Source organism: Pogona vitticeps, chromosome 1 (assembly GCF_051106095.1).
Source record: "Pogona vitticeps strain Pit_001003342236 chromosome 1, PviZW2.1, whole genome shotgun sequence".
In the NCBI taxonomy this organism is placed as follows: Eukaryota; Metazoa; Chordata; class Lepidosauria; order Squamata; family Agamidae; genus Pogona; species Pogona vitticeps.
Genome location: NC_135783.1, coordinates 293,481,580 through 293,496,161, shown reverse-complemented (window position 1 = coordinate 293,496,161; position 14,582 = coordinate 293,481,580). Strand labels below are relative to the sequence as shown.

The following is a 14,582-nucleotide window of genomic DNA, read 5'->3' as shown; positions in this document are numbered from 1 at the left end:
CACAAAGCTCTTCATATGAGGGGGACCACTTTCCCAGGTCACCACAAAATTCACAGGCAAGTTCCTTTTAAATGCAATCTCAAACACTTGGCTCATTTCAGATTTACTGAGATTTTCATCATCTGGTTCTCCTCCTTTAATCTCTGGTTTCTCAAGCAGGGGCTCTTTATGGGCCTCAGCATCACTACCTCGTCCTCGGGACAGAATGTTCTTTCCCAGGCCTTTTTATTATACCAGCTTTTCTTCTTTTCTTGAGTACCCTTTAAGTTTTGCTCTGCTATTTCAAAGGACTTTTGCAGACCCACATGTCGGAAAGGGGTTGAGATCACTGGCAATGGGCATAGCTTAGCCCTCGTTTTGTCATTTATAGTAGCTCATTTTTTGGAAAGTATCACAGCTTTGACAATATTATTTAACTTGCTTCCCCATCCCTGGCCAATAAAAGTTATGGGCCACCCTTTGCTTAGTACATATACTGGCCAAGTTCCAAATTAACAGTGCAAGATGTTAGTTTCAGACTCATATTACCCTTTTCCCCTGAAAATAAGTCCTAACCTGAAAATAAGCTATAGTATGATTTTTCAGGATGCTTGTAATATAAGCCCTATCCCAAAAATAAGCCCCAGCTGAGTGAAACCCCGGCCTCCACCATTGTGCAGCAACCAGAAGATGACAGGACTGTATTTGAATAAATGTAGATTGCCATACATGAAAAAAATAAGACATCCCCTGAAAATAAGACCTAATGCGTTTTTTGGAGCAAAAATTAATATAAGACCCTGTCTTATTTTCAGGGAAACAGGTTACATGTTCAGACCTCAATGATACAGCCTCAAATCTGTAACATCTGCTTTCATAGAAACGATACAAGAAGATAACTATCAAGCTATCAGATAGACACAGGACCACTGTATTCCACTCTTGAACTGTACAGAATCAAGTCGGAAATATGCCTGCCCAGAATAAATGTAGATCATAGGTCTGCATATATACGCTCCTTAGAGAAAGTAGCAGGATATTATTTCATTATGAATTCACTTTTTAAAATCTATGCTGACAGAGAAAACAGAATTCCAGAAGAGTAGCAGCATTTCAATAAAGGTTCTGGAAGCCTACCTGAGAGACTCTGCCATTCTTCGTAAGTCTTCATTTTGCTGTTTTAACCGTTCAAGTTTTGCTAATATCTTTGATAGTTCACGACTAGAATGATCTGGATGCTCATTATCTCTTACTAAGTGTCCACCTATGTAAAACAACAAAGTCCCCCAAGCAAAAAGGATGAGCATAATCCAACGCCAGGAGCCAGTCCATGGCCGCATTTTCAGATGTTCTATCCACTATCAAATAGTTTTTGTTCACAAAGTAAACATTTTAACTCCTCAGTCAGTTCTAATATTCCAAGATATCTGTGCCGAAATTCACCACATTGTGCTTTTCAAAGTATTTGTCCTACGGTAGAGCGATTATCCTGGAGAATGAATAATCCAAGTTTCTAATCTTACAAGTGTTGTACCTGTGGGAAAGAAATAAAATGAAATTAAATAGTGAGCATGAAAAATAGTAAATACAATTTATATGAATTGATGTTGAACTGCAAGACAATGAACAGCATTACAACATCCCAGCAACTCACACAGTAGTAAGAAAACTTTCCATTTCATGTGTAGGATTATTTTGGCCTGTAGAGACTATGCAGTCCAGAGCAGGTTTTCTGTGGACTTAGTAACCCCAAGTCCCACCACCAAACTCCCCCAAATTCAGCCAAATATGAAGAAACACACTTTCAGAAGGCTTCAATGAGACGCACTGCTACATACCATTACTACATAGAGCTATCCCCACCGATTCATTTATGCTCAAAGTAGCAATTTTGGAGAATCAGAAAGAGCCCAGTTTTGAAACAAATGGGTAGATGCAGCCCAAATGGGCTGAGAGTTATGAAACAGATACAGGGCAGTTCCTGAGCTTTCCGCAGCTACCTATACCTGCTCAATAATAAGTGTATGAATATGAATACAGTGGTGCCTCGCTTAACGAGCGCACCGTACAACGACGAAATCGCATAGCGATCCCTTTTTTGGGATCGCTAATGCGATCGCTCAACGTTGCTTAGATAGGGCAAAACTCGCTTTGCGAAGATCGGCAAGTGTTTTGCTTACCGATCTTCGCAAAACGAAGCCCTGACGATCAGCTGTTAGGCGGACAAAATGGCCGCCGGAAGCCCTGAAATGGCCGCGCGCAGTGTTTTCGTGCCCTCCCTTCGCTTAACGAGGGTGCGAAAATGGCTGCCGGCCATAGGAAGCATCGCTGAACGGTGAGTTTTCGGCCCATTTGGAATGCATGTTTAATGCGTTCCAATGGGTTTTTTTGATCCATTCAGCAATGTTTCGCTATAGCGAAGGTTAATCCGGAACGGATTAACATCGCTATGCGAGGCACCACTGTAACAATAAACTCAAACTAAAAACTTTCATTTGCTTTTCTTGCATGGTAGTTTTTTCTCTTCTAGTCAGTTGTAAATGTCTAAATCAGAAGAAACATTCTGCAATAGAAATGGATTTAACCTTTCTTGCAGGGCAATATATTTGCAGTTGCAATAGATGCTACTAGCAGCATTTGATCTGAAAGAGACAGCAGTTGAAAGAGACATTCAGGACCACATACTAGCATGTCCTTCTGCACGTGTACATCATCTTCCACTTGTAGAACAGCTTTTAAAATTGATTGTAGTGCATTGCAAGAGAAAAACAGCAGCAGATCATGTTCTTCCAGTTACACAAGCTTTGACTTTCCATAATAGCAGAAATTCACAGGGAATGTTTGCAATGCTACTTGTTAATAGTAACTAGTTGCATCTATTATTCCAGCATCCAAAACATTAAAGAACCACTGTTATAGCTACATTTTAATAAGGTAGCCATTTCTCCAGATTAGCTAAAATAAATCTTTTCATAGTCTTTTTCAAAAGATGAAAATACTATGAGCCACTGGTACACAGAACAAAACACCTTCTTACCATCCACTTTATTGTCATCTCAACATCCCTAACAGTACACAAGGAGCAACATAAGCTAACATTTGAACCACATGATACTCATCCTATACCATATAGTGAAGTCTGTGATGGAAAAATAATTGGAATAATCTCCTAAAGATGTCTTAGTCAATTATACCATAACCAATGATATGGGAATGGGAGATTTAGAATGCAAGAATTGTCAATTTAACTGTCAGTTGGGATTTCGATTCAGTTTGGTTAAAGAAGACAGACAGGGCTAGTTTTTAAAGAAGCCACTCAAAGCTTAGATTAACTTCCAGTCAGCAGTTAAGGCCTGGATATTAAAGAAGCCATACATGGGAAAAGCCATATAGGACTTGGCTAAGGAAATGACCAGTTAGTTTGGTCTTGGAAAGGCTTCGTAAGGCAGAACTAGCTCAGTCTGTGGAAAAAGTCCTATAAGTGACTAAGTGGGTGATAAATCAGCAACACAGCTCACATTTTGGACCTCTCATGCCACAGTCCATTTCAGGTGATTTTACAGGAGCTATACAATGCACAGGAAATTGTGAATCAACCTGATCCTCCTTCACGGTCAATCAGGACCTTTTTGGTCAAACAGCAGGGCTATTCTTTATTTCCTTTTTGGAGTTGGGCTGGAGCAAGGGGGATTGGATTGCTCATGGACACAAACTGCACCCAGTAAAGCAACACTTTCCAGTGTGACCCAACAAAATCCAGCTTCCCAGTCTAATGCCACCCTTACACTGCTTTAATTAATGAAAAGCTAATAGCCTTCACGGGGGACATTGATTGTTTAGTGAGCAACCCCATTCATTGGTTAAAATCCTGTGTTGAGTTCATATTGATAAATTTAACTTGCAACCTATTTAGAATTAAGTGCTAACTTTTTGCAAATAAACTTCTGTCTCAGTTCCAGAATCCACCTCTGTTGTTGTTGTTTAGTCGTTAAGTCGTGTCCAATTCTTCGTGACCCCATAGACCAGAGCATGCCAGGCCCTCCTGTCTTCCACTGCCTCCTGGAATTTGGTCAAATCCATGTTCGTAGCTTCAATGTCACTGTCCAGCCATCTCACCCTCTGTCCCCTTATCCTCTCGCCTTCACACTTTCTCAACATCAGGGTCTTTTCCAGGGAGTCAGGTTGATTTCCTTCAGAATGAATAGGTTTGATCTCCTTGCAGTCCAAGAGACTCTCAAGAGTGTCCTCCAGCACCACAATTCAAAAGCATCAATTCTTTGGCAGTCAGGCTTTTTCTTTGCAGCATCAGACTTTCCTTTCACTTTCAGGCACGTCCTCAGCTGAGCATCCTTTCGGCTTTGGCCCAACCACTTTATTAGCTCTGGAGCTACTTGTCCTCTGCTCTTCCTCAGTAGCATGTTGGACGCCTTTCGACCTGAGGGGCTCATTTTCCAGCGTCATATCTTTTAGCCTTTTGTTGTTGTCCGTGGAGCTTACTTGGCAAAGATACTGGACTTCCTCTCCAGGTGGATTGTGTTAAGTCAGAACTCTCCACTATGACCTATCCGTCTTGGTTGTCCCTGCACGGCATAGCCCATAGCTTCTCTGAATTACTCAAGCTCCTTTGCCATGGCAAGAGAGGAATCTGTGAAGGGGCCACAAGCGGTAGCCCCTTCCAATTTATGCAAGATACTTGAGGAGCACTATCCTTGATCCTATAAACTCACTGTGGCAAAGCCAGTCGGTCTTTTCTTTTCTCTTCAGCTGTAATGTTAAATGGGGAGTGGGAAAATATTTCAGTTTTGCTCTCAGGAACTCATTTAAAGATCTCCACCATGCAATTTTGTGATCAAAATTTGAAAGATAGGCTTTGCTACACTGGCTGGCTTTGTCAAGCAACTGGAGACAAAGTCCAGTGCATTTAAAGTGGGCATAATACTGGAATATTTTTTTTATATTACTTGGGCCTCAAAACACAAAGAAATTAAGTCCATTTTTGCCAGTTTCTCTTCTAGGACCCATTCTCTTACAAATTTTCTGTCTTGTTATAGGAAACAATTATTCAAATGCCTTAAGAATTAAGCAAAATTCCCTTAGGAGAACACTTCTACTTCCAAATGATCCATATGAAATGGTATTCTGCCAAAAATTATTTACCACTGTAAAATCAAAAGAAAATATAAGGTTAAATTATTTCAGTTAGGAGTTTTTAAAACTACAGAAGAATACTGGTAATTAAAAACATGTTGATATTGGATGATCAAGTGCCATGACTTACAATTACTATTAAAACAATTAATGTTTGTTTCTGTGGTAAGAAAATCCTTGGAGTAGGGCTGACATACCAGAAAAAAAAATCAAAGTGATGACATACATCAATGTTTACAAAAACTATTTTGCTTCCAGTCAAATTCATTTTGCAATGTTCCATCTTGGCCACTTGGGGCCACTATGATACCACCAATTCAACCAGGTGCCTCCCAAGCTCCATTCTATCCTACTATAAGATGCAACATTTATGTGATGCCAAACAGTGGGTTATTTCAGCTTCAAAGGACAGGTTATGAATTTGTCATGAGTGCTTTTCAGTTATCCCTTTACCATCCACTGGGATCATTAAGCTAGACATAAGACAATCTCACAATTGCCATCCACAAGGGGGGGGGGGGGTCCTTGAGCTGGGTCTATGGCTTCTATGGGAAATGAGTATTACTGTATTTGTGGAACATGCAGCTGGCAAATCTATTTTGTACATAACTCACTCCCTGGGAAGGAAATAGCATTAGACTTAGGACTTTCTGGTACAGCCCAAAAGTCACCATGTTATTTATTGTGCAGATTAAAAACAATAGAAAAGTCATCTCAAGTTGAAACAACTACAATGACAGTTATAGTTGGCATAGTATAAATATGTACTAAACAAGATATTAAGATGATCAGGTCAGTAATATGCTACAGTTCCTGCATATGTAATGCCTTTTTAATTATTAATATTAATAAGAATGCCTAATAGATCACTACAGTGGATTATTAGTTTGAAGTTGCAATTTAAATGATTCACCTGAGAAGTATCCAGTTTGCTTACTGGAAATATGAAATAGATGCTTGCTGCTTTTCTTTGGTCAAGGTGTGAATTTAACTGCCTAAAAATGTGCTAAAATGAGTAGCTTTTATATGCATAGCAAACAAAAATTGAATTATTTTCTAGGTACTAATCATATAATTAAATCAGCAAAGACTTGAATGAAATTACTTAATTAGTTATGGCATACATTTTAACACTTTATAGAAAACATTTTAAAGCTATTTTATATGCTGAAATGCAAGCAAGCTAAAACTAGTGAAATTATTAACCTTAATATGGGATCCCAAATCACAAGCTGGCAGTCCTGCACACACAAATTCTCTTTAGACTAGCAAATCTATTATGTTAGATCAGAAGGAAGTATACCAATTCATCTATCAGGAAAGAAAGAATACCATATGCCCTTCTTTCACCATATAAACGTGATTTTAGCAATCTATGTAAAGCAGAAGTGGGAAGCTTGCAGCCTATAAGACAACAGGTATTCCACAAAATTCCCTCTTCAAGCCTGCCTGTTCCTTACAGTTCTTTTAAAAGCTTCAAAGGCCACCTATAAATTAATGAAACTTATGAAGTTCTCACCACATCCCCAGTTTCTGTGGGCCTATTCTATTGCAACTTACTATGCTAAGTAACAGGATTTTAGCCAATGAAAGCTGAAATGGCATGCTCGAGAGTGGGTCATGCACAGGTCAGAATTTCCTTTCATACTGTAATCCCTATTTAAATCTTTTCTCACACACAGCCTTGCACCAGCAAGAAAAGCAAAGTGTGCTGCTTATATACCGCCCCACAGCGCTTCAAGCACTCTCTGGGCGGTTTACAAGTTAATTATGCAGGCTACACATTGCCCCCCAGCGAGCTGGGTACTCATTTTACCAATTTAGGAAGGATAGAAGGCTGAGTCAACCTTGATCCAGCTACCTGGGATTGAACCCTGGTTTTAGCTTCAGTACAGTAGTTTAACCATTGTGCCATGAGGCTTTTCACAAGTGTGGCAAAGAATTTCTTTTGAAAGATCTGTTGCTAGAGGGAAGGTCAGAGAGATATACACAGGCAGAAATCGATGCGTGGGAGTGATTGAGTGTGAAAGCAGATGGACTGTCTCCACGCCTGGTCAACTTTTGCTCAGAAGTGGTCCTCATGTGGATGGAAGTTTCTTACCTATGGTATAAAGTTTAACATGGAAACTAATCTGATTGGTGATATCTCTCCTTCATTTAAAAAGGTTATATCTAGGCCACCACAAGTACTGACTACCACATGTAGTATCCTACCACACATTTAGTTACATGCCTGAAAGTGGGGCAGGGATATATTCCTCTTTTTCACCAAGCGAACAGCATTGGGCTGGTTAAGGCAAGTCCAAGACATTTGGTCTTGTCCCAATATCACTTCACATATAGTGTTCAGCAAGTACCCCAGGTTCCATGCCTTATGCTATAGTTATCTGTGAAGTTATCCGTACGTCAATGTGAAATATGAATAAAAATATTTATAGTTAATATGAAATATAGATCTTGATCACTACCATAAGAACATGCTTAACCAGTACGATATGTTTCTTGTTTTTCTATAGCTATTTTCAAATATATCAGCAGCATCAGAAAAAAAATCTTAACTGAAAAGTACGTTTTTTTCTTACAGTGTGCATATAATTTAACATATTTAGTGGTCTCAAGAAGTCAACTTGTCTATGAACGCTCACATTGAAATATAGCAATCTTTAAGGTGCCACAACATTTTTGTCTTCTTTTTTTTCCCTGACACACTTAAGAAATGTCTACTAGAGGGGATAAATTCCAGCTAATACATATAAATATATACAATACTGGAACCATCCTAAAGGCATTGCTTCATTATGCAAATCAGTAAGATCAGCAAGACTTTATATCCCTAGAAAGAATAAAGGTTGCTTCAGAAAAGAAAAAATTAAATAATGACATTTGGACTTCTCTCCTTAACTATTCTGGAAGTAACTGAGAAATAAAAGTCCCTTTTCTCTCAGCTCACAACTGTTTCCACAAGCAGGAGCTGTATGACTGAGTGATTCTACAGATATGCACTTTAAACTATCACAAATTATTATATAATTACAATACAATGAAGCTTTGATTATAAATATTTGTATAATTATTCCGAAAACCGACATGCTTAATTTAACAGTTATCACAAACAATTACCGTATTTTTTGCTCCATAAGACGCACCTTTCCATAAGACGCACCAATTTTTTAGGAGAAGAAAACAGGAAAATATAATCTGTTTTCTTCGCTCCATAAGACGCACAGACTTTCCACCCCCCTGTTTTGTGAGAAAAAAGTGCGTCTTATGGTGCGAAAAATACGGTAACTTTTTCCTAGTACAAAGCTATAATTTAGAAAGCCATTTTTATAAAAAAGACTTTGCCCCTCTGCAGGCTTAAAACAGACAATAAACAAAAAACCTATTTGTAGTGAATTATAGTTCAATTTCTTTTACTGGGCTTTCCTCACAATGCTACTGCACAAATCCAATGGGGAGTGTATGCACAAGTGTTACTTTTAATTATAAATGGAAAAGCTTAAAGGTTCTCCTTAAATATTACTGATAGTTGACTTAGTCACTGACTTTAAATTTTCCTGAAATATTTTTTCATATTCAGAAAACAATAAATTGTCAACATAGGAACTAGGAAACAGCATGTGGTTACACATACTGTCCCATTTCATATAACCTATCTGTATGCTAAATTATATCACCAAGCTTTAAAAGAAAAAAAGAATATGTTGTTCGCTAAGGCAAAATGAATTAAGAAAATAAAAGGAAGAGCTTCTAGTCTCACTTAGGCTGCACTAAAAAGATAATGTGTTCTATTAGAACAAAGTGATCACAAAGAGAAGATTATTACACAGGTAATATCAGTTTGCAACCTCAAACATTAAATTATTCTTAACACTAAAATATCCTTAATACATGTACCAACTTCATTCAAATGTCAATGTACTAGGGGTTATCACATTACATTATAAATGGAATCTTGAGTTCTACTAAATAAGCTCTGTTAATTAAGATGTCTAGTCATATAAACCTGAAAGCATTTTATAAAACTGAATCATATTTCTATTGCAGTATTGTTTGTTGAACACTAGTTCCTTTGTTTAACCCTTTAGTTGTAAAATGCTTTAACTTCTATATGGCTACACATTTTATTTAGCTGAAATTGCCACAAGAAATATGAGACTTTCAGGAACATTTCTCATACTTTTCAAAATCCTCAAACATAAATGCATATCCCAGTGAACGTATCCCCTGCTTACAACTGTAACCTGTCAGTGACTTGAGCACATGCAAAGAGATAGATTTTAGGTTCTGAAACGTGGCCATTAACCAATGAAGAGTAGACGTTTTCTAGAGGGGCGGGGTAAAAATCAAATAAATAAATAAAATAAATAAATTATTAGTACTAACTGACACTGCTGAGATTCTGGTGTTTTAGTACTCAAAACAAGAAATCAGAATCCATTCAAAATCTCATTTCCCCTGTCCTGTCACCTTATACCAGTGGTGGCAAACCTTTTTGGGCCCGAGTGCCCAAACTGGGGGGAAAACAAAACAAAACAAAAAAACCAGCGGGCAGCAGGCCACGGTGGAACTGGAAGTGGCAGAAGGAGGCATCACAGGAAGGAAGGTGCCTCGAGACCCCACTCTGGATCCACCGCCAGAGCCAGGTGCTCTGGATCCTCGCCTGCCGCCTGTCCAGCCAACACCATGGCTGCACCTGCCTCCTGAGGTTTGGCTGTGGGAGGAAGAAGCGATCCGGTGACTTATGGCTCACGTGCCCGCAGAAAGGGCTCTGTGTGCCAGTTGTGGCACGCATGCCATAGGTTCGCCATCACTGCCCTATACCAACTGCTGTGTAAAAAATAGTTTACTGCTGTTTTTCATGAACCGTATTACTCAGGTCTATTTGCTTTTCCCTTTCTTGATACAACTGGCAGCTTTCTGGTACACACTATGCTATATTAAGAAAGGAAAAGCAGACTTCATTTAAAGCATTAATGTAACCATTAATACTTCACATGTAATCATAAATTACTGCTGAGTGTTCATTGCACATTCAAATGATAATTTTAAAAGAAACCACACACATGGTTTAGTGATCTTCTGCTCTGAAAGAGGGTTTGCCTATTTACTGTTAAATCTATCTTGATCCTCAAAGCACTGCTCGCTGCCTTAACTGGTTTTGTGATGACATCACACAGTCCAATCTGACCCCTATTACCTTAGTCTCTAGATCTCAGATTAATTATCAATACTCTCAGGGAAACAAGAACTACTATTACTTTCTTTTCTTTTAAACAAAAGGAACTGAAAAGCAACAAGCTAAAGGCAAAATTGGGTGGAATTCAAATATTTTTCTCTCATGCAGAAAACCCAAAATGCACTTTTCACCCTGGAATCCAAAAGGAAAAAAAAACACTGAGTAGATGCTGCTGATATCCAAGTTTCCTTTGTTGTTTCTGCTGTTACCGTCTGTCTGGTTTGAATAATATAGTAAGTATTTAATAAATCATACCTTATGAAAATATAAACACAATCCAAGCTGCTACTATGCAAGGAAAAAGAAAAAAGGAAAGGAAAGGAAAGAAGAGAAAAGAAAAGAAGAAACTATGTCTAAGGCTTCATATTCACACATATCTGACTGCTTTCATATGCTAAGCAGACATCCTCGGAGTATTGTTCTGGTCCCCTTCCGTTACTTATATATATTCTGCAAATATTTCTTATTTTTAATCAATTTAATCCAAATGAAAATGTGGTTTGATATTACCTTTTCTATTGGAAAAAAAAGTCCTGTCTAGCTCCTAGCAAAAGAAAAGTAACTATGCCCTTGTGAAAAAGTAATGCGCTTGGCGACCCTTAATAATGTTTAACACAGCCACAACAGGATTCAGATTAAACGTTCATTTAACTATCTTATTAATTACAATATTAACAACTGTCTAGAATTCAGCCCCAAAACAAGATTCCCAGCAAAAGTGAACAAGACACCAGTTTTATCATATCCTCTGCAACACAGATTCAGTGATTACTTAGTTATATGAGACAACCTCATTGGTGTTAGGCAGCATCTATATAACAATTTAACTATGGCTTTCCTCATACTAGCTAAAACTAATTTACAGGCTCTGTATAACTGTGCAGTATAACTTAATGTAAATCTGTGAGTATGAGTGAAAATCATGTTTCCAGCTACCTTTTAAGCCAATTGTGGAATCACAGTGAAAACTCAGTGACAAGGATTATTTCTTATAAGTATTATAAACATTTTTTCAATGGGGCTTGACTCTAGCTCAACTGATACCTATAATATTTTTTCATCTTTTACTAATAAAGAAAGAATTTGCCAAAAGTGTAAAGTAAGAACATGTTTTGTGACATGTGGAAGTCCAAGTTCCTCATGAATACAAGCTTCATAAACTACAGATTTTACAAAATGAGGTTTGCTCTGGAAAACGTATTTATACAACAACTGGCATCAGTTTAAAAAAAGATTTTTGAGACACTGTAATCAGAAGAGCTTGAAAGAAGAAAGAGCTTGGGAAAAAATTCAATTAGGGTAGGGTATTAATTGCTATCTCCCTAACCAAGATAAATGTTTACATAAATCCAATTTTATCTCAGGCAGAGAGGTTTACAGTTAACTTCTCAAGTTTAATAAAATTTTAAGGAACAATTATACAAAGATATTTAACAGCATCTGTCAATGTCAGTAATGGAACTGACAAAGCATTTATATCAGTAACGAACACAGAGTTTCTGTGTCTTGTTAAGATAAAATAAAACAAAGGGGCTCTGAATAATTATAATTAATACAACCCCTTCTCTCAACTGTATCAGTAGAGTTCTTTTAAAACAGTAAGTGTTTCTTCTTTTGGCTTGGAAGGAAATGCAATTCTGTCTGCAAATCAACTTAAATTGTGTTAAGAATCTCTTCTAGAAATGACAGTAGTTGGATTATTTATCATTCTTTCAGCAAAAGGCACAGAAAGCAACAGGGGTGGGGGATGGAAGACGGGCATCTTTACCTGGCGCCTCTGAGAAGAAAAAACTCATGAGTTGACTAATTAGTAACCCTAATCCTGGCTTCTGAACCCACAAATAAGCATTCTATGAATTGTATTAACATATGCCCCATATTCAGTTTCAGTTTCAGAACCTTTATCGACATATAGTACAAGAGACTGAGAGATGGTAAAATGTTAAAAAGCATATACTGTATATCATATATGCCAGGTGATACCCAGATGACATCGTTAGGGCTCAATGGTGTGTGACAGCATAATGTGACACCTCTGCATGATGGAATGGATGTATTTGGCTGTTGTCTGGGTAAGTTCCTTATAAGTGCCACTCAGCAGGTGCCAGATTTTATCCAGGTAGCCCCAGCCAGAATGGGAGAAAAGGAAGGGGCTCAAGTATTGCAGGCAGATATCCTGATACCACATACAATAAAATAGGATGTGCTGCAATGATTCAACTGCTCCCTGGCCACAAGGGAACACTCTCAGCTCTGTGGGTAATCCCCTAAATCTGCCTTGCACCAAGTTGGAAGGTACAACATTGCACCAAGCAAGGGTGAATACCAGCGATTCTGAGGGTGATCTAAAAAATAAAGATAATCTAGTCTTCTGACGTGAGAGAGGGAAAGCTGGAAGTAGAGCGGAGAGCAAGTCTTTAGTGCAGCACAATGCAGGGTTCGCCCCTCAATATCCAAGACACTATTTTTTATTATGCGGAATATCTGGGATGGGGGTATTGAGCCCAACAGATCTGATGACAACCCACGAGTCTTGATTTTCGTGATGAATAGGGCCAGGACCTTTGGAAATACACTGTCAAAGAGTAGTGATTGAAACATGGATCCTTCATGGATTGATGCCGTGCAGGGACACCCAAGACGGACAGGTCATAGTGGAAAGTTCTGACTAAATGTGATCCACCTGGAGCAGGAACTGGCAAGCCACTCCAGTATCTTTGCAAGAAAACTCCATGGACAGAAACAAAAGGCTAAAAGATATGATGACCCTCAGGTCGGAAGGCGTCCAACATGCTACTGAGGAAGAGCAGAGGACAAGGACAAGTAGCTCCAGCGCTAATGAAGTGGTTGGGCCAATCCTGAAAGGACACTCAGCTGCGGACGTGCCTGAAAATGAAAGGAAAGTCTGATGCTGCAAAGAAAAATACTGCACAGGAAGCTGGAATGTAAGATCTATGGACCTTGGTAAGCTGGATGGGGTCAAACAAGAATAAACATTGACATCCTGGGCGTCAGTGAACTAAAATGGACAGGAATGGGCGAATTCAATTCAGACGATTATCATATCTATTATTGTGGGCAAGAATCGTGTAGAACAGGGGTCTCAAACATGCGGCCCGGGGGCCATTTGCAGCCCGCCAGATGATAGTTTGCAGCCCCCACCTTGCCTGCCCCCTCTGAAGCGCCCACGCGTCCTCTGCTGTCAAGAGTCAAAAACAGCCTCGCCTTAGTCACCGGCTCTCTCCAAAGAGAGCGCCTCTTCCATTCCCTATCCAGAACTGCTGCTTGCCAGCCAGCCCGCCTGTCTGCCGGTTGGCAGGCTGCAGTTCCGGATGGAGGGTGTAAGAGATACTGTCTTGGGGGAAAGCCGGCGAGCGAGGTGCGCTGCCAGCCCTTTTCCCCAAGCACCTGAGCCACCGCCAAGTGATGCCTGAGAGCGGAGCTCACTCCCAGTCTGTCCTCAAAAAGCGCTGCCAACAGCACCACCAAAAGCAGCCGCCACCACCTCTTCCAGGGAAGCAGCTCTCTGGCTCTCTTTCTCTCTCAGCACCCCCAGCACCATCTCGGCCAGCGGCCACCTCAGCAGCCAGCGGTGCTTCCTCTTCCTCCTCCTCGGAGCCCCAGCCAGGCTAAGGAAACTCCTGGGCGGCTTCCTTGGGCTCTTGCTCCGCTTGGCGGAAAACCTGATATGGCTCAGCCTCACCCAGCCTCTGCCTCTAGCGGCCCCCAGGTAAATTGAGTTTGAGACCCCTGGTGTAGAAAAAATGGAGTAGCCCTCATAGTCAACAAAAGAGTGGGGAAAGCTGTACTGGGATACAATTTGAAAAATGATAGAATGATTTCAATATGAATCCAAGGCAGACTTTTCATCATCACAGTAATCCAAGTTTATGCACCAACCACCAATGCTGAAGAGGCTGAAATCGACCAATTCTATGAAGATTTACAACACCTTCTAGAACTGACACCAAAGAAAGATGTTCTTCTCATTCTAGGGGACTGGAATGCTAAAGTAGGGAGTCAAGAGATAAAAGGAACAACAGGTAAGTTTGGCCTTGGAGTTCAAAACAAAGCAGGGCAAAGGCTAATAGAGTTTTGTCAAGAGAACAAGCTGGTCATCACAAACACTCTTTTCCAACAACACAAGAGGTGACTCTATACATGGACATCACCAGATGGGCAATACCGAAATCAGATTGATTATGTTCTCTGCAAC

At 39.6% G+C, this 14,582-nt stretch overlaps 2 protein-coding genes across 5 annotated transcripts in view; both read right to left on the bottom strand.

The window, feature by feature from the left end:
- LOC144588101 (uncharacterized) overlaps positions 1–14,582 on the bottom strand; it is a 287,228-nt gene that overhangs the window by 74,382 nt on the left and 198,264 nt on the right. The gene's annotated exons all lie outside the window — the stretch shown is intronic.
- The window catches only part of FUT8 (fucosyltransferase 8), a 167,719-nt gene that overhangs the window by 94,295 nt on the left and 58,842 nt on the right, over positions 1–14,582 (bottom strand). For all 4 annotated transcript variants that reach the window (XM_020799720.3, XM_078390206.1, XM_078390209.1 and 1 more), the window contains exon 2: positions 1,117–1,513. In XM_020799720.3, the coding sequence (XP_020655379.2) occupies positions 1,117–1,319 (203 nt within the window). In that variant the 5' untranslated portion in view covers positions 1,320–1,513. The remainder of the gene's footprint in view (positions 1–1,116; positions 1,514–14,582) is intronic.